Raw genomic sequence first — 20,565 nt, 5'->3', positions numbered from 1 at the left:
AAGCCTCACATGCTCTCTTTCTGTCTCTCTCTCTCTCAAAAATAAGTAAACATTTAAAATCATTAAAAAATTGGGGTGCCTGGGTGGCTCAGTCAGTTGAGTATCTGACTTCGGCTCAGGTCATGATCTCACAGTTCGTGGGTTCGAGGCCTGTATCGGGCTCTGTGCTGACAGCTCAGAGCCTGGAGCCTGCTTCGGGTTCGGTGTCTCCCTCTTTCTCTCTGCCCCTCCCTTGTTCACACTCTGTCTCTCTCTCTCTCTCTCCCTAAGAATAAACATTAAAAAAAATTTTTTAATAAAAACATTAAAAAATATTTAAAAAAGAATCAACAGCCTCTGCAAATGTTTTACTTACCTACGTTTCCTAAAAATGTTACCCAAGTTATTATGTGCCTAAGCCTAATGATAGATTATATGACATTATGGAACTCTTCTTAATCTTCACATAGTATTTGTTACAATTTATTGCTTTAGAAAACTAAGATACCACATTTTGGATAGAAAATATTCTGGATTGGAAAAAAACTTATTTTTATAAATTACCCACTTAATAATTCTTACTTACCATTTTCCTATTCTCTTCCCAAACAAGGGCCAGCAGACACAAGAGCAAAAAGCTCCTAGAGCCAGAGTCACCTTCAATCATGCAGCGACTCTCCAACCCTGAGCAGAGCCTACTTTTCAGCCATGGTTACACAAGGCTTGAACACACCTCTGCTCTTGGTCAAATGCTTAAAAGGTCATTGAGTAGTTCTGTTTTCATTCCTTCATTAGCAGCAAATTTTTCAAAAGTAAGGTAGGATTGTTGGGGAAACTATACATTGACTTGCATTTCTTAGCCCTGGAATAACTTTATTGGGCTCTCAGCTTTCTCATGACCTCCTAAAAATTAATTTCTTGCTTTGATTAAGAGGCATTTCATTTGACCCCCCTCCGGGGTTAACTGTTGACAAAAACATATTCCTGAATGCCAGTACACGAAGCAACTAAACCATATTTAGATGCATCTATATCACACCATCAGTGATAACTGGTATGAAATGAGCAGCTGTTTAATCACTCATTTGTCCATTGATTCATTTATGCAACATGTATTTATCAAGTTCCCTGTCCTTCAGCATTTAGGCAAACAAGTTTTATCTGTGCTGCCTGCAGTTGGATAGTTGGATCTTCCCTACCTGGAAGCATGGGTCGTCCTTTGTTTAAAACAGGAAATTCTCGACAGATTTCCCCATCCTCTTGATCTCGTGCTAACCATCGCTGAACAGGTATATAAAACTTTTTTCCAGAATTCATGTTCCACAATTGTATCTACAGTAGAAACAATATTTCTTGTGAAAAATGTAAGAATACTTTATCAAAGAGTCAAATAAAAGTTTTCATCCAAGCCTGACACTTAGCTCATAGAAGACCGTTATTTTTTTTAATAAAAGAAGTTGTTAAATACTTGACAAGAAAAGTGCTAATTTCTTCTTTTATTGCCAAATCAAGTAAAATGGCATTTCTTTTCTTTACTTTGAAATTTTTCTGTTTTTAATTTCTCTACATTGAAATTCTAAACATGCCAATTTCCTCCCAAATTTTCTAAGTGTCATCAATATTTTCCTATTCAGAAAGAGATATTTATAATTTTTAAAAACCTATTACTTTCCTATACCAATCTCTTAGTAATACATTTTTTATTTCAAAATGGTATTATAAAATGTTAGCATGAGCTTAGATTTTATGTACTACAGATTCAAACTAATATAGTTTCCTCTGTGGGTCCTCAGCAATGAATGAAATTTAGGCAATAATTATTAATTTGGGTACCTATTATGCCATATTATATCTATTCCACTTATCCTGGAGTTAAACAAAGATGTTAATAAATTCTGTTAGGATCAGATGAATACCAAAAATCATCAAAATGTAGAAATTATGAATCTTGATTCTAGAATCTAGCCTTTCATGAGTGGGTCTTACATTATTCTTTTAAAAGTTTCAATGACTGTTATTTTATCTCTTAAATTAAACTTATAGTCTTTAAAATGCCTTAATCAGAGATTTTCTATTTTAATGTGTTCAAGAAATCAGGTTCTTATAAAATTAGATTTTTGATTCCTAAATTTACTAATTCTGTGGATCTTGGTACGGCCCAAAAATTTGCATTCATAAATTCACACCACGTGTGAACTTGGTACAATCATACTTTTAAAAAGGCTTCCCGAGAATCACACAGAATTACCATTGGTTTGCAAGGCTGCTGACATCACGATTTAATTTGGTTAGTTTAAGTAAAGCCCAAGGCAAATCACTTGAGAAATACAAAATGACCACCATTTGAAACTTTTTATTCTGTAATCTTCTTAACTAAACTTGAAAAAACAAAGATTAAAGTCCTAAAAGCTAATGTGACTATTTTACAGGCTGTGGACATAGTGTATCATTATTGCTATAATGGAGTAGATGTTTTAATTCAAATCCCTTTGAGTTATAGGTACAAGTTGGCCTACTTTAAATTTTAAACTTTAAACTTCTAAACTATAAGAATTGAACACAAAATTCCCAGCCCGTTTTCTAGCAACTTAATTTGGCAAAATTAGTATAAAGGTTTTATCTACCTAGAATAAAACTTTAAATCAAGAACATCTCTCTTCCTTGCCAGTGCTCAAAGACAGGTGATATAAACCTCGGGCAAACAAGTTGCCTTGAAATGAGAGTAACTGCCATAGAAAGACAACAGGAACGTTCAGCCTGACTTTTTGTCTTTCCTATGCGACACTATGAAATCTTTTCAGATCACTTAACCATTGTTTCCACATCCAAGCTACACACACACACACACACACACACACACACACGTGGGTGTATATAAGCAATATATGAACACATATATATAATGAATATAATATTGCTTGTTGGTTATCAATCAGATGAGATGGCAGGAGGATTAATGATAATTTTCGTAAATTAGCTTAGCTTACTAGGAGACAAAAAAATAAAAGATATTATCATATATGATCACTGAAGTGTCAATTTGAATATCATACTTCAAACACTCTAGAACATAAAAGAGAATAATTTCATATAGGAGCAAGGCATTAATTTTGAACTTTGAAATCTAACTTCTATATTCATATTTTCATTAAGTGAGTTTTCTTTTTTCAATTTCCTTCATGGTCTCTGATGGCTTTAATGTAAAGATGCCATTATTAACAACCATATATATCTGCTAACAGAATAAAAGTATTTTTAAGGGATTCCTCATCTTCTACAAATTTTTCATTAATTTTCTCACATATTATAAAACTGTAGAACAAGTTTGCCAAGAATATCAGGAGTTTGACTAGGTACTCTTTGCATTTTGAAAACTTGCTTACCTAAGTTTATTTATTTTGAAATGGCAAATTTTTCCATACCCCAAAATGGAAAACAAGCAAGATTTTTAATGGCCACTGTTAAAGATGTCCACTTTTTGGCAATTATGGCAATAAGTAAAATGTTTAATTCTGAGCAATGTAGAAAATTTATGCCCGTTTTTGCTAACGAAATGTATTCAGGTGGCATTATTTGTTTAGCATGAAAAGACCTAATTCGAGAACTGGCATTCAAGTCTAGCAGATTATTACTTCACCAACACAAATGGTCTATTTTTACAACATTCACTTAGTCACCTTTTTATCACTAGTGCAACTACATCAAGGAGCAATATAATTCCCAAAACACCATGTTGTACACCTGCAACTAATGTAACATTGTATTTCAACTGTACTCAATAAAAAATAATAAAATAATAGCTGATGCTAAAAAAGAGAAGCAGCAGCAGCAAGTCCCAAGTATCCAGAGTCCCAAGTACTTTCTTTTCTTTGCAAAAAGGTAAAGGGATTATTTAGTTGAGGGACTTCCCTCAAGAAATTAGGAGTTAAATTATTAATCAGGGTATAGGATACTAGTGTTTTAAGAAATATACTGACTAAAAAAGATTCGAGGTTTGACTCAATCAACTCATAACAGGTGTGAAATAAATGCCTCTTTGAGGTTGAATTCCTGAACAGAATTTGCAGAGGAGTTTTGCAAAGGATGTGAGTCTTGATATGCCTTTACCTCTTTACAGTGCCAGGAAGGGGACAGTCCAGAGTTAGTATGACCAATACGAATCTTAAAGAGTGTTCCAATATCTCCAACCATGATCTAGGAAAGAACCAATAAAATGTCTTTCAATGTAATTCAACAAAACCCATTTAAAAATTGCTCATAATGGGGCGCCTGGGCGGCGCAGTCGGTTGGGCATCCAACTTCAGCCAGGTCACCATCTCGCGGTCCGTGAGTTCGAGCCCCGCGTCGGGCTCTGGGCTGATGGCTCAGAGCCTGGAGCCTGTTTCCGAATCTGTGGCTCCCTCTCTCTCTGCCCCTCCCCCGTTCATGCTCTGTCTCTCTCTGTCCCAAAAAAAAAATAAAACGTTGAAAAAAAATAAATAAATAAAAAATAAAAATTGCTCATATTAGGACATTATATGTCAATAAAGGGGTCAATCCATCAAGAAATAATTATAAACACGTACACACTTCATGACAAAGTGCCAAAACATGAAAGAAAAATTGACAGAACTGAATAGAGAAATAATCTACAATAATAGTTGAAGACTTCAATATCTCACTTCAAATCATGCATAGAATAACAAGACAGAAGATCAATAAGGAAATTAAGTCCTTGGACAACATTATACACCAACTAGATCTAACAGATATTTATAGAATATTCCACTCAGTAACAGCAGAATATAGTTCTCTCAAGTGCACATGGAATATTCATTCTCCAGAACAGACTATATGTTATACGACAAAAAAAGTTTTGCAAATTAAATAAGACTGAAGTCATAGAGGGAAGAGTTTCTAACTACAATGGAATGAAATTATAAACCACTAGAAGAAGGAAAAATGAACAAGCCATAATTATATGTAAATTAAAAACCACACTCTTAAGTACCCGATGAGTCAAAGAAACTGCAAGGGAAATTAAAAAATAACTTGACATGAATGAAAAACAATAATAACACAAAAAAATATATGGAATAAAGTGAAAGCAGAGCTCAGAGGGAAATTTAGGCCGCAATTCCTTAAAATTTGAATGTACTTAAAGAAGGAAATCATTTCAGAGGGGTGCCCACCAGCTAAATTGGCAAGCTTACTGTGAAAAAAAAAAATTCTTTGGAGATTCTGACCTAATAAATCCAGAGACTCTCAGCAAAAAGAAGAAGGGAAAGCGGAAGAGGGGAAGGAGAAGGAGGGAGGACAAAGGGGAGAGAGGAAAGGGAAAAAGAGGTGGGAGGAGAAAACAGGGAAAAGAGGAAGAGGAAGAAGGAAGATCTCAATCTAGCTTTACAATGTAAGAGAACTAGAAAAAGAAAATTAAATGCACAACTAGCAAAAGAAATGAAGTAAATATTAGAATGAAGATAAAACAGGGGCATCTGGGTGGCTCAGTCGATTGGGCGGCCGACCTCGGCTCCGGCTCAGGTTTAGATCTCAAGGTCTGTGAGTTCGAGCCCTGCATCGGGCTCTGTGCTGACAGCTCGGACCCTGGAGCCTGCTTCGGATTCTGTGTCTCCCTCTCTCTCTACCCCAACCCACTCGCATTCTGTCTCTTGTCTCTCTCAAAAATAAATAAACATTAAAAAAAATTAGAATGAAGATAAAACAGAAAATAAAATCAATGAAACCAAAAGCTCATTCTTTAAGAACACCAAAATTGACAAATATTTTTTCTTTAGAAAAAAGAAAGAATACTCAAATTGCTAAAATTAGAAACGAATAGAGACATTACTACTAACCTTACAGAAAGAAAAAGGATTACTGAGGGGCACCTGGGTGGCTCAGTCGGTTAAGCATCCAGCTTTGGCTCAGATCATGGTCTCATGGTTCGGTTCATGAATTCAAGCCCCGCGTTGGGCTCCATGCCAACAGCTCAGAGCCTGGAGCCTGCTTCAGATTCTGTGTCCCCCTCTCTCTAACCCTCCCCACTCATGCTCTCTCTTTCTCTCCCAAAAATAAACAAACATTAAAAAAATTTTTTTTTTAAGAAAAAGGATTACTGAAAAAAAGAACATCTTGGGCACCTGGGTGGCTTGGTAGGTTGAGCATCCTACTTCAGCTCAGGTCATGATCTCACAGTTCTTAAGTTCGAGACCCACATCAGGCTCACTGCTGTCTGTGCAGAGCCTGCTTTGGATCCTCTGTCCCGCTCTCTCTGCCCCTCCCCTGCTTGCCCTCTCTCTCAAAACTAAATAGACTTCAAAAAAATTTTAAAAAGAAGAACATCATGGGGCGCCTGGGTGGCGCAGTCGGTTAAGCGTCCGACTTCAGCCAGGTCACGATCTCGCGGTCCGTGAGTTCGAGCCCCCCGTGTCAGGCTCTGGGCTGATGGCTCAGAGCCTGGAGCCTGTTTCCGATTCTGTGTCTCCCTCTCTCTCTACCCCTCCCCCGTTCATGCTCTGTCTCTCTCTGTCCCAAAAAAAAATAAATAAACGTTGAAAAAAAAATTTTTTTTAAATAAAAAGAAGAACATCATGAATAATTGTATGCCAAAAAATTAGATAACCTGTATGAAATGGACAAATCTTAGAAACACACAAACTATCAAAACTGACTCAGGGAAAAACAGATACTCAATAGGCCTATAAAAAGTAAAGAGACTGGGATGTCTGGGTGGCTCAGTCAGTCAAGCATCTGACTTCAGCTCAGACCATGATCTCATGGATCATGAATTCAAGCCCCACATCAGGCTCTCTGCTGTCAGTGCAGAGCCACTTCAGATCCTCTGCCCCCTCTCTCTAGGCCCCTCCCCAACTCATGCATGAGCTCACTCTCTCTCTCAAAAATAAATAAACATATTTTTTAAAAAGTAAAGAGATTAAATCAGTTATCAAAAACCTCCCAATAAAAACGGGCCCAGAATAGATGGCTTCACTGGTAAATTCTACCAAATACTTTTTTCATCATTAATATGTAATGTTCTTTTTGACTGAGGTATAACTGTCATATGACATTATATTACATTCAGGTATACAACGCAATGATGTGTTATTTGTATAATCTATGAAATGGCCACCCCAATAAGTCTAATTACCATCTGTCACCATGCAAATTTTGTGATTTTTTTCCTGTGATGAGAAATTTTAAGATTTACTTAGCAACTTTCAAATGTGCAATCCAACATTACTGACTACAGTCACTGCTATAACATTACATCCCCCTTACTTATTTTATGGCTGGAAGTTGTATCTCTTTGACACTTTTCACCCATTTTACCCAACCCTCGACTCCCTTCCCCTCTAGAAACTACCAATCTCTTCTGGGTATCTATTTGTTTTGTTTTGTTTTGTTTTCTTGTTTTTTTTTTTTAAGATTCTGCATATAAGTGAAATCATACAGTATTTGTCTTTTTCTGACTTATTTCACTTAGTATAATACCCTCAAGGTATACTCATATTGTCTCAAATGGCCAGATCTCACTCTTTTTTATGACTGAGTGTATTCCATTGTGTATTTACACCACACCTTTATCCATTCATCCATCCATCTATCCAACCAAACACTTGGTTGTTTCCATATCTTGGATATTGTAAATAATGCTGCAATGAACACAGGAGTACATTTATTTTTTTGAATTAGTATTTTCATTTTCTTTGGATAAATACTCAGAAGTGGAATTGCTGGATTATATGGTATTTCTATATTTAATTTTTTGAGAAATCTCCACAGTATTCTCCACAGTGATTGCACCAATTTACATGACCACCAACAGTGCAAAAGGGTTCTCTTTTCTCCACTTCGCTGTCAACACATTATTTCTTGTCTTTTTGATGGTAGCCATTCTAAATGTAGGAGGTGATATCTCATGGGTTTGATTTGCATTTTCCTCACAATTAGTTGGTTACATTGAGCATCTTTTCATGTGCCTCTTGGACATCTATGTATGTTCTTTGGGAATATGTCTATTCAGATCTTCTCCCATTTTTTATTTTTTTTTCAACGTTTTTTTTATTTATTTTTTTTTGGGACAGAGAGAGACAGAGCATGAACGGGGGAGGGGCAGAGAGAGAGGGAGACACAGAATCAGAGAAACAGGCTCCAGGCTCCGAGCCATCAGCCCAGAGCCCGACGCGGGGCTCGAACTCACGGACCGCGAGATCGTGACCTGGCTGAAGTCGGACGCTTAACCGACTGCGCCACCCACGCGCCCCTCTTCTCCCATTTTTTAAATCAGATTGTTTCTATTCTGTTATTGAGCTACAGGAGTTCATTATATATTTTGGATATTAACCCCTTATTAGATATATGACTTGGAAATACCTTCTATTCAGTAGGTTGCCTTTTCATTTTGTTGATGATTTCTTTCACTATACAGAAGAGTTCAGTTTGATATACTCCTACTGGTTTATTTTTGCTTAGTTGCCCTTGTCTTTGGAGTCCAAAAAAGTCATCACCAAGACTGGTGTCAAAAAGCTTACTACATATGTTTTCTTCAGTTTTACAGTTTCAGATCTTACATTCAAGAGTTTAATTGATTTTGCTAATTTCTGTATATGGTGTAATACAGTGGTCCAGTTTCATTCTTTTGCATGTGGCTGTCCAGTTTCCCCAGCACATTTGTTACATATTCTTGTCCCCTATACCAAGATTGACTATATATGTGTGGCTTTATTTCTGAGCTCTCTATTCTGATCTGTTTTTATGTCGACGGCATACTGTTTTGATTACTACAGGTTTGTAGTATATTCAAATCTGGGATTGTGATACCTCCAGCTTTCTTATTCTTCCTCAAGACTGTTTTGGTTACTTGGGATCTTTTGGGGTTTCATACAAACAATAGGATTACTTGATCTATTTCTGTGAAAAATGCCATAAACTTTCAGAGGGATAGCATTTAATATGTAAATTGCTTTGGCTAATATGAACATTTTAATAATACTGTCTTCTAATCCCTGAGCATAAAATATTTATTTGTGTCTTCTTCAATATCTTTCATCAATGTCTTCTAGTTTTGGGGGTACAGAAATTTCACCTCCTTGGTTAAATTTATTTCTAGGTATTTTATTCTTGTTGATGCAAATGTAACTGGGATTTTTTTCTTGGGGTTCTCCTTCTTATACTATATTGTTAGTAAATAAATAAAAATAGATTTTTGTATACTGGTTTTGTGCCCTGAAACTACTGAATATGCTTATTAGTTCTCACAACTTTTGGTACATTCTTTGGGATTTCCTATATATATAAACATGTAACCCACAAATAGAGTAGCCTTGGCTAATATGGACATTTTAATTATATTAAGTCTTTTAATCCATGAGCATGAAATATTTGTGTCTTCTTCAATATCTTTCATCAATGTCTATAGTTTTTGGGGTACAGAAATTTCACCTCCTTGGTTAAATTTATTTCTAGGTATTTTATTCTTGTTGATGTAAATTTAACTGGGATTGTTTTCTTAGGGTATCCTTCTTACACTTTATTGTTAGTATACAAAAACAAAATAGATTTTTGTATACTGGTTTTGTGCCCTGAAACTACTGAATACGTTTATTAGTTCTCACAATTTTTGGTAGATTATTTGGGGTTTCCTATATATAAAAACATGTAATCCACACATAGCGAGAGTTTTCTTTTTCCTTTCCAGTATTCTATTTCTTCATGATTCAGTCTTAGAAGGCTGTATATTCTAGGAATTTATCCATTTCTTATATATTGTCCAATTTGTTGGCGTATAATTGTTCACAGTAATCTCCGATGAGCCTTTGTTTCTCTTTGGTATTAGTTGTAACTTTTGCTCTTTCATTTCCAATTTTATTTGAGCCCTCTCTCTTTTTCTCAGAATGTCTCACCAATGTTTGTCAATTTTATCTTGTCAAAGAACAAGCTCTTTGTCTCACTGATCTTTTGTATTGTCATGTTCAGTCTCTATTTCATATTTGGCCTCTGATCTTTATTATCTCCTTTCTCTTACTGAGTTTGGGCTTTGTTTATTCTTCTTTCTAGATTCTTTAGGTGCAAAGTTAAATTGTTTATGTGAGATTTTTCTTGTGTCCTAAGATAGGCCTGCCTGGCTAGAAACTTACCCACTAGAACTACTATTGCTACATGTCATAGATTTGGGTATGTTGTATGTCCATTTTCATTTGTTTCAAGGTATTTTTTTATTTGTCCTTTCACTGACCCACTGCTTATTCAGTAATTTGTTTTTCAATCTCCACATATTTGTGATTTTCCCAGACTTTTGTCTTCCAGTTGATTTCTCATTTCATATCATCGTGGTAAGTGAAGATCTTGATATGATTTCAATCTTTTTAGATTTATTGAGACTTTTTTGGTGGCCCGACATGTTATCTATCCTGCAGAATGTTCCATATGCACTCGAGGAGAATGTGTTATCTTGCTGCATTAGGATGAAATGTTCTGTACTTATCTATTAAGTCCATCTGGGCTCATGTATCATTTAAGGCCAGTATTTCCTTATTGATTTTCTGTCTGAAAAATCTAAACATTGATATAAGTGGGGAACTAAAGTCATCTATCTACTATTATTATACTGCTGTCAATTTCTCCCTTCAGGTGTTAGTATTTGCTTTACATATTTAGGTGCTCTTATATTGGGTGTGTGAATCTTTACCAATGTATCTCCCCTTGGATTGATCCCTGTATCATTACATAATGCTCATCTTCGTCTTTTATCAGAGTCTTTGTTTAAAGTCTATTTTGCCTGATATCATATTTACCTCAGTTTTCTTTTGGTTTCCATTTGCAGGAAATATCTTTTTCTATCCCTTCACTTTTAGTCTGTGTGTGTTTAGAACTGAAGTGAGTCTCTTGTAGGCAGCATATAGATAGGTCTTTTTTTTTTTTTTTTTTTTTTTTTTAACCCATTCAGCCACCCTATGTTTTCTGATTAGAGCATTTAGTCCATTTCCATTTAAAGTAATTATTGATAGATATGCCATTTTGTTCATTGTCTTCCGGCTATTTCCATAATTCTTCTCTCTCCCTTTCTTCTCCAGATCTTCCCTTGTGGTATGAAGACTCTCTTAATTTCTTTTCTCATTATCTTTTGTGTATTTATAATAGTTTTTTTTTTTGCTTTGTGGTTACCATAGGGCTCACATAACAGCCTACATATATAAACGTCTATTTTAAGTTGACAACAATTTAAATCTAAATGCGTTCTAAAACTACATTTTTACTCCCCTTCCCATGTTTTGTTTTTGATGTCACATTCTACATCCATTTTGTGTCCCTTATCTAATTATTGTATAGTTATTTTTATTGCTTTTGTCTTTTAATCTTTATACTAGTTTTATAAGTAATTAATCTGTTACATATACTACCTGTACCTGTGAGATTTTTACTTTCATATGTTTTCTTGTTAGTAACGACCACCCTTTCTTTTCAGTTTAAAGAAGCCCCTTTAACATTTCCTGTAAGGCCAGTTTAGTGGAGATGAACTCCTTTAGCTTTGCTTATCTGAAAAACTCATGATCTCTCCTCAATTCTAAATGATAATTTTCCGGTTCACGTTCTCAGTTATAAGTTTTTTCCCTTCGGCACTTTAAATAATCATGCCACTCCCTTCTGGACAGCAAAATTTTTGCTGACAAATCTGCTGAAGAACTTATGAGGGTTCCCTTGTATGGGGAAAGTTGTTTTGTTCTTTCTTTTGAAATACATTCCTCTGTTTCTTCATTTTGCTTGATTCTCAGTGTTTATCTCTACATATGAGATAAAACGGCTACCTCTCTCAATCTTGAGGGAGCGCCCTTATATAGGAGTTGAACTGATCATTCAACCTTACCCTAGTACTTGGTTATCTCTTGGACCTTTGTGATTCTCTAAGCAACTTGATTCATTCCTTATAGGTCCCAGTTATTGCGGTTGTCCTAAGACCTGTCAGTGCTCCAAGAAGAGGGATCTCAGTCAACTCATACTTGTAGGCTGATTAAAAACCAGACCTTCAGGCAACAACCTTTAAAGCCTGTAAAACAGAGATAACATCAAGACAGCAAAGTAGGAAGATCCTAAGCTCACTTCCTCCCGTGGTCACAACAAAACAACTCTCTCTCTCTAAAAATGAGCTAAAGACTAGTAGAACAGCTAGAAATTTATAAAGAAAAAGCCACGTCAAGATGAATAGAAATGGCAGAGACACAGTCTGGTCAACCCACACCCCCACTGGGAGACCGAGATACAGGAGGAATATCACAAATATGGAAGTGCTCCCTGAGGAGTGAGAGGATCAAGCCCCACATGGGGCACCACTGCCCTGGGGACCTGTACTAGGAAAACAAGCTGCCCCTATAATGTCTAGCTTTGAAAATCAATGGGGGTTAACTCTGGGGAAGCTGGAAGGTTATAGAAAACCAAGACTGTGCTCTTAAAATACTGATGCACAATCTCACTGGCTCCAAGACTCAGCACAAAGGCAGCAGTGTGAAAGCACCTAGGCCATAGGTGAAAGATATTTACTAATTTTAGGGCATGTGCCACAGAGGTAGGACTCTGTAGGAACTTTCTCCAGAAAGAGCGGCACTGATTGGTGATATTTTTCTTATGCTTCTTTGACCTAGGCAATCCAGACCTTATGGGCACTGTTTCTGACACTTTCCATCTACCTTGCTAGCACCACTTGCGTCCCTTGCATTCTCCTGCAGACTCGCTCCACCCACACTCTAACCCCTGGCAGACACCCCTCCAAAGTAGCTTCTGCCCCACCACACCTGACAGGCAGCCTCAGCTGGCACCGGAACCCTTACAAAGATGCTCCCACTTACCAGCATGCCCAAAGCAGCTGTGGTCAGGCCTCTCAGTCACCCAAGCCAAAGGCCAGCCCAATCTACCGGTGTGCCCACAGCAGTCATGCCCCAGCCATGCAGGAGGGCACACAGCCCATACAGGAGACACCCCTGGAGCACCTCCTTCTGGTGACTAGGAAGGACTGAACTTCTCAGCCCCACAGGGCACCTTCCAAATAAGGCTGCTCCTTCACAACCAGGAAACATAGCTCATCTACATAATATATAGAAACACAGAGGCAAAATGAGGAGACAGAGGAACATGTCCCAAGTAAAATAACAAGATAAAACCTCATAAAAAGAGCTAAACAAAATAGAGATAAGCAATCTACCTGATAAAGAGTTCCAAGTAATGGTCATAAAGATGCTCGTTAAACTCGGGAGAAAAATGGATGAACACAGAACTTCAATAGTAATATAGAAAACATAGAAAGGAACCAATTAGAGCTAAAGAATACAATAACTAAAAGGAAAAATACACTAGAGGGAATCAAAAGCAAATTAGATGATACAGAAGATCAAATCAGTGTTCTGAAAGACAGGGTAGTAGAAATCACCCAACTTGAACAGCAAAAAGAAAAAGAGAATTTTTAAAAGATGAAGCTATTTTAAGGGACCTCTGGGAAAACATCAAGTGTACTAACATTTGCACTATAGATGTCTCAGAAAGAGAGAGAAAGAGAGGCAGAAGACTTGCTTGAAGAAATAATAGTTGAAAATTTCCTTAATCTGAGGAAGGAAACAGATACCCAGGTCCAAGAAACACAGGGAGCCCCAAGCAAGATGAACCCAAAGAGGTCCACACCAAGATACGTAATACTTAAAATGTCAAAAAATTAAAGATGAAGAGAGAATCTTAAGAGCAGCAAGAGAAAAGAAACTGTCAGCTGAACGCTTAACAGAAACTTTGCAGGTCAGAAGGGAGTGGACTGATACATTGAAAGTGCTGAAAGGAAAAAGCCTACAATCAAGAATACTCTACTTGGCAAAATTATCATTCAGAATGGAAGGAGAGATAAGATTTTCCCAGATAAACAAAAGGTAAAAAACATTCATCACAACTAAACCAGCCTTATAAAAAGAGTTAAAGGGATTTCTTTAAGCAGAAAAGCAAAGCAAACGTATAATAAAGGTACTTGGTCAACCACTTATAAAGCCAGTATAGTATAAAGGTTAAAAGAAAAAAGTAATGAAAATCAACTATGTGTGTGTGTGAGTGTGTATATGCACACACAACTATATATCTACTATATATATATATATATATATATATATATATATATATATATATATCAACTCTACATTTATAATAACTGGTGAGGGTTGGGGGAACGTAACACTTTAAGAAAGTGTTTGAACCTAGGTGAGCATAAACTTAAAATAGACTGCTATATGTTTAGAGTGTTACATATAAACTTCATGGTAATTACAAACCAAAAACCCATAAGAGATACACAAAAAATAAATAGAAAGGAATCCAAATATAGCACTAAAGAAAGTCATCAAATCACAAGGAAAGAAAGCAAGAAAAGAAGAAAGAAACAGAGAAGAACTACAAACACAACCAGGAAACAATGGGCAAAATGTCAATAAGTACATTCCTAGCCATAATTACTTTAAATGTAAATGGACTAAATACTCCAATCAACAGACCCTGTTGTTGGGTAACCAACATTTTTCACAAAACTAGAATAATACTAAAATTTGTACTGAACCACTAAAGACCCTGAATAGCCAAAGAATCTTGGTAAAGAAAAACAAAGCTAGAGGTATCTTAATCCAAGATTTCAAGATATACTATAAAGCTGTAATAATCAAAACAGTGTGGTACTGGCACAAAAACAGACGTACAGATCATTAGAACAGGAGAGAGCACAGAAATAAATCCACATTTATTTGTCAATTAATCTACAACAAAGGAGGCAAGAATATAAAAGCAAAAGACAGTCTCTTCAACAAATAGTAGGGAAACTGGACAGTTACATGCAAAAAAATGAAATTAGACCACTTTCTTACACCATACACAAAAATAAACTCAAAATGGATTAGGGACTTAAATGTGAGACCTGAATCCACAAAACTCCTAAGAAGAAAATATAGGCAGTAATTTCTCTGACATCAGCCATAGGAAATTTTTTTCTAGGTATGTGTCCTCACGCAAGAAAAACAAAGGCAAAAATAAACTATTGGAACTACACCAAAATAAAAAATGTTTGCACAGCAAAGGAAGCTATCAATAAAACAAAAAGAAAACCTACTGAATGGGAGAAGATATTTACAAGTGATATATCTGATAAGGCATTAATATTCAAAATATATAAAGAATTCACACAACACCAAAACAAAACAAAAAAACAAATAATCTGATTTAATAAAAATGGTCAGAAAACCTAAATAGACATTTTTCCAAAGATATCTACTGATGGCCAACAGATACATGAAAAAAATGTTCAACATCACTAATCATCAGGAAAATGCAAATTAAAACCACAATGAAATATCACTTTACAACTGTCAGAATGACTAAAATCAAAAACACAGGGGCGCCTGGGTAGCTCAGTCAGCTGAGCATCCAACTTTTGATTTCAGCTCAGGTCATGATTCCAGGGTTGTAGGATAGAGAAGTGTGGAGCCTAAATGGGATTCATATTCTCTGTCTGTCTCTCTCTCTCTCTCTCTCTCTCTCTCTCTCTCTCTTTTCTCTCTCACACCCTCTGCATCTCTCCCCTGCTCACACACACTCTCTCTAAAAATAAAAAGATAAAATTTAAAAAATAAAAACAGAAATAACAAGTGTTAGCAAGGATAAGGAAAAAAAAAAACCCTCGTGCACTGATGACAGGAACGTAAATTGGGGCAGCTACTGTGGAAAACAGTATGGAGGTCTGTGAAAAATAAAAAATAGAATTACTATACAATCCAGTAATTCCACTACTAAGTATTTATCCAATTATATCAAAACACTAATCTGAAAAGATATATGCACCCCTACATTTATTGTAGCATTATTTACAATAGCCAAGATATGGAAGCAGCCCAGTGTCCATCAGTAGATGAATGGATAAAGTAGAGGTGATATATATATATATATATATATATAGCGTGGAATATTACTCAGCCATAAACAGGAATGAGATCTTACTATTTGCAAAAACATGGATGGACCTAGAGGGAATAATGATAAGTGAAATAAGGGTCTTGTTGAAACAAGACAACGAAACAAATGAAACAAAGAAAAAAAGAGACAAACAGAAAAAGAGACTCTTAAATACAGAGAACAAACTAGTTGCCAATGGGGAGGTGGGCAGGGGAGGAATGAAACAGATACAGGATATCAAGAGTACGGTTACTTGATGAGCACTGAGTAATTTGTAGAACTGTTGTCATTATACTGTACACCTAAAACTAATATAATACTGTATGTTAATTATACTTCAGTTAAAAAATTAAAAATAAAATAAACTTCAAAAAGACATAGGTAGCTAAATGGATTTAAAAAAAAAAAGATCCATCTATATGCTGCCTACAAAGGACTCACATACAAAGTGAAGGGATGAAAAAAGCTATCCCATGCAAATGGAAACAATGAGAAAGCTAGACTAGCAATACTTAGACAAAACAGGCTTTAAAAGAAAGCCTAACAAGAGATAAAGAAGGGCATTACATAAAGATAAAGGGATCAATCCAGCAAGAGGATGTAGAAAACAAATGAACAAACAGAACAGAATCGTATGGAGAACAAACTGGTGGTTGCTGGAGGGGTGGGGTGCGGGGAGTGGGTGAAACAGGTGAAGGGGATTAAGAGCCACAAACTTCCAGTTAGAAAATAAATAAGTCACAGGGATGTAAAGTGCAACCTAGGGAATACAGTCAACAATACTGCAATAATTTTGTGTGGTGACGGGTGGTAATTAGACCTGTCGTGGTGATCCTCTCATAATGTACATAAATGTTGAATCACTTGTTGTACCCCTGAAATGAATATAATGTTACATGTCAACTATATTTCAATGAAAAATGTCTTACATACGAAAATGATACATGAATAAATAAGCATAATGCAAAAATACCCAGTCTTACGGGACAACAACCGTTAGCCCCTTTGGCCTCTAGACCAGGCCATCCGGAGGTATCTCCTCGGCAAGAGGTGCAAAGACCAAGGTCCATGGAGTGTGCAAGCTCCTTCCTGGGAGGTATAGGTGAGCTGTAATGAGGCCAAGGAACAGCACAGAGATAACAGCTCCTGACTTGCATTCCCTGGGAGCAACTGCACAGCACCTACATGTGTGGTAAAGCGGAAGCCTGCCCCTCAGGCTGAAGCTCCGTGACCCGTAAGTCAGCTTTTTTCACAGGAAGACTGTTTCAGTCTGCTGTCTGTCTCATGCCCTGAGGGTACAGAATTAACTCTCTGATTGTTTCACCCAGGGAGCCCAGAAATGCATACCCTCCTGGCCACCAGAGCCTGCAACCTCTGGCTTTAGTGGGGCTGCAGAAAAACTGTGGGGCCAGGGATGCCTACTGGTGCGAGTGTGGGGGCAAGGCATGCCTGTTGGCTCTAGCAAAATAAAGTGAGTGAAAAAAATGCACCCGCCAGGGCCTCCACCCTGGGAGAGAGTCCCAACAGGCCCCTGTAACTCTGGCAGGTGCTCTAAGATTAGCAAATGAATCTCCTTCACACAGGGTGTAGGTGCTTTTCAAACTGCTGCTTTTGTACTCGGTTATGGGGTGAATGAATCTGTACACAAGCCCCAGACCACAGAACCTCAGTTCCCTACAGCCCTTTGGGTCTCCCAGATGTAGGTTCCGCTGGTCTTCAGAGCCAGACATTTTGGGGACTTGTCTCTCTTGTGCAGGTCCCAAGGGTTGGGGTGCCTGATGTGGGGCACAAACCCCTCACTTTTCAGGAAGAAGCTCCACATTTGTGAGATCCCTCCCGATGTGGGTCACCGCACCAGGGATGGGGTTTTTGGCAAGACTGCATGTCTGCCTCTCTTACCCATCTCAGTGTTGCCCTTTTATCCGTTGTTGCGGAGGAGCTGTTGGGCTAGTTTTCAGGTCTTTTCAGAGGCAACTGTTCTATATGTAGCTGTGGATTTGGTGTATTTGTGAGAGGAGGTGAGGTCAGTGTCTTCCTACACTGCCACCTTAAGCCACTACTTCTTTTGTTGTTGTTGTTGTTTATTTATTCTGAGAGCGAGAGAGAGGATGAGAGTGTGTGAGCAAGCAGGGGAGGGGCAGAGAGACAGGGAGAGAGAATCCCAAGCAGGCTCTACACTGTCAGCACCAGAGGTGGATGCAGGGCTCAATCTCAGAAACCCGTAAGATCATGACCTAAGCTAAAAGTGAGAGTCGGACACTTAACCGACTGAGCCACCAAGGTGCCCCAACCCCTGCTGCTATTTTAAGAAGAATGAACACTAATTCATCTCAAAGTCTTCCCAAAAAATAGAAGAGGTAGGAACACTTTGTAACTCATTCTACAAGGTCAGCATCACCCTAATACCAAAGTCAGACAAATCCATGACAAGAAAGCTACAAATACATTCCCTTGTAAATCTAGAGGCAAAAATCTTCAACAAATACTATCCAATTGAATCTAAGAGCATATTAAAAAGTTTACACATCATAACCAACAGGACTTATCCCAGGAATGCAGAGTGATTCAACATACAAATATTAATACATCACATAAATAGAATGAAGTAGAAAAGTTATCTCAATTGATGCAAAAATTGTCAGAATCCAACACACTTTCATGATAAAAATAACAAAATAGGAATAGAAGAAAACTTCCTGAACATAATAAACGACATTTATGAAAAACCCACAGAAAATATTAGACTCAATGGTGAAAGACAAATCAGGAACAAGACAAGGATGCCAGTTTTTGTGACTTCTATTCAACCTTATACTGGAAGTTCTAGCTAGAGCAGTTAGTCAAGAAAATGTCAAGAAAATATTTATATAGCATCAAAATGAATAACGTTCTTAGGAATAAATTTAACCAAGGTGGTGCAAGACTTACCCAAGAAAAACTACAAAATGTCACTGAAAGAAATTAAAGAAGACCCAAATAAATGTAAAGATATCATGTTCATGGATTGAAAGGCTTAATGTTGATAAGATGTAAATATTACCCAAAGTGATCTACAGATTCAATGTAATTCCTACCAAAACCCCAATGGCTTACTTTGTAGAAACTGAAAAGCTCATCCTAAAATTCCTATGGAATTTGTGGCAAGGGGCCACAAATTGTCAAAGCAATCTTGAAAAATAAGAACGGATTGAAGGACTCATATTTTCTGATTTCAAAACTTACTACCAAGCTACAGTAATGAAAACTGTGTGGTACAGGCATAAAGATAGACACATAGCTCAATGGAATAGAATTTAAAGTCCAGAAATAAACCCTCTACATCTATGATCAGTTGATTTTCAATAGGGGTATAATACTAGTCAATGAGGAAAGAACAAATAGTGCTAGGACAGCAAGATATAGACGTGCAAAAGAATGGAACCATATTTTACCTCACACCTTATACAAAATTTAATTCAAAATTAATCAAAGAATATAGAAAAAAACATACGGATACATCTTCATGACCTTGATTTTGTCGATGGTTTCTTAAATATGACACCAAAAACATAAGCAACCAAAGAAAAAATACATAAATTACACATCATCAAAATTTAAAATTCTTATGCATTAAAAAATACTACCAAAAGAGTGAAGACAACCTATAAAATAAGGGAAAGTATTTGCAAATCCTATTTCTGATGAGGGTCTAGTATTCAGAATATATAAAGAACTCTTACAAGTCAACAACAAAAAGAAAAACAACCCAATTAAAGATGAACTAAGGATATAAATAGGTATTTTTCCAAAGAAGATATACAACTAGCGTACAAGTACATAAAGTGATATTCAATATCACTTAGTATGAAAATGTAAATCAAAATGACAATGAGATCCTACTTCACACCCACCCAAAAAGTTTAGCTAGAATTGTTTTAATCAACAACAACAAACATTAGTGAAAATGTAGAGAGTGAAACCCTCATGCTTTGGTGGTGAAAATGTAAGATAATAGAGCCATTGTGGAAAACAGTTTGGCTGTTCCTCAAAACATTAAACACAGAATTACCATAAGACCCAGAAGTTCCACTTTTAAATATATACTCAAATGAAAACAAGTGTTCAATAAAAAAATTACTTACACACGAATGTTCACAGCAGCACTATTCACAACAGCCAAAGGGTACAAATAACCCAAATATCCACCAACAGATGAATGGATAAACAAAATGTGCTATTTCCATACAATTAAATATTATTCAGCCATAAAAAGAAAGAAGTACTAATACATGCAAGGATGAACCTTGAAAACATTATGCTAAGTGAAAGAGGCCAGACACAAAGGCCATACATGATTCCATTTACATGAAATATCCAGAACTGGCAAATCCTTAAAGACAGAGAGTACATTAGAGGTTGCTAGGGGTTGGGGGAAAAGGGACTGGAGACTGCATAGTGAGGTTTCCTTGGGGGTGACTAAAATGTTCTGGAACTAGATAGTCGTGATGGTGGAACAACACTGTGAATATACATGCCACTGAATGACATGCTTTTAAATGGTTAAAATGGTGGATTTTATTTTGTGGATTTTACCACAATAAAAAATATCTACGCAAGAAAACAATAGGAAATAAGGGAAAACACAATTTACCTAAGAACACTTACAAG

At 36.6% G+C, this 20,565-nt stretch overlaps 1 protein-coding gene across 1 annotated transcript in view; it reads right to left on the bottom strand.

Moving 5' to 3' along the window:
- RP1 (RP1 axonemal microtubule associated) overlaps positions 1–20,565 on the bottom strand; it is a 261,683-nt gene that overhangs the window by 201,097 nt on the left and 40,021 nt on the right. The window contains 2 exon segments of the mRNA XM_045049704.1: positions 1,179–1,311; positions 4,087–4,173. Coding sequence (XP_044905639.1) covers positions 1,179–1,311; positions 4,087–4,173 — 220 coding nt within the window.

This window comes from Felis catus, chromosome F2 (genome assembly GCF_018350175.1).
Source record: "Felis catus isolate Fca126 chromosome F2, F.catus_Fca126_mat1.0, whole genome shotgun sequence".
In the NCBI taxonomy this organism is placed as follows: domain Eukaryota; kingdom Metazoa; phylum Chordata; class Mammalia; order Carnivora; family Felidae; genus Felis; species Felis catus.
The sequence above is the reverse complement of the archived record's forward strand: the minus strand, read 5'-3'. Positions and strand labels throughout refer to the sequence as shown.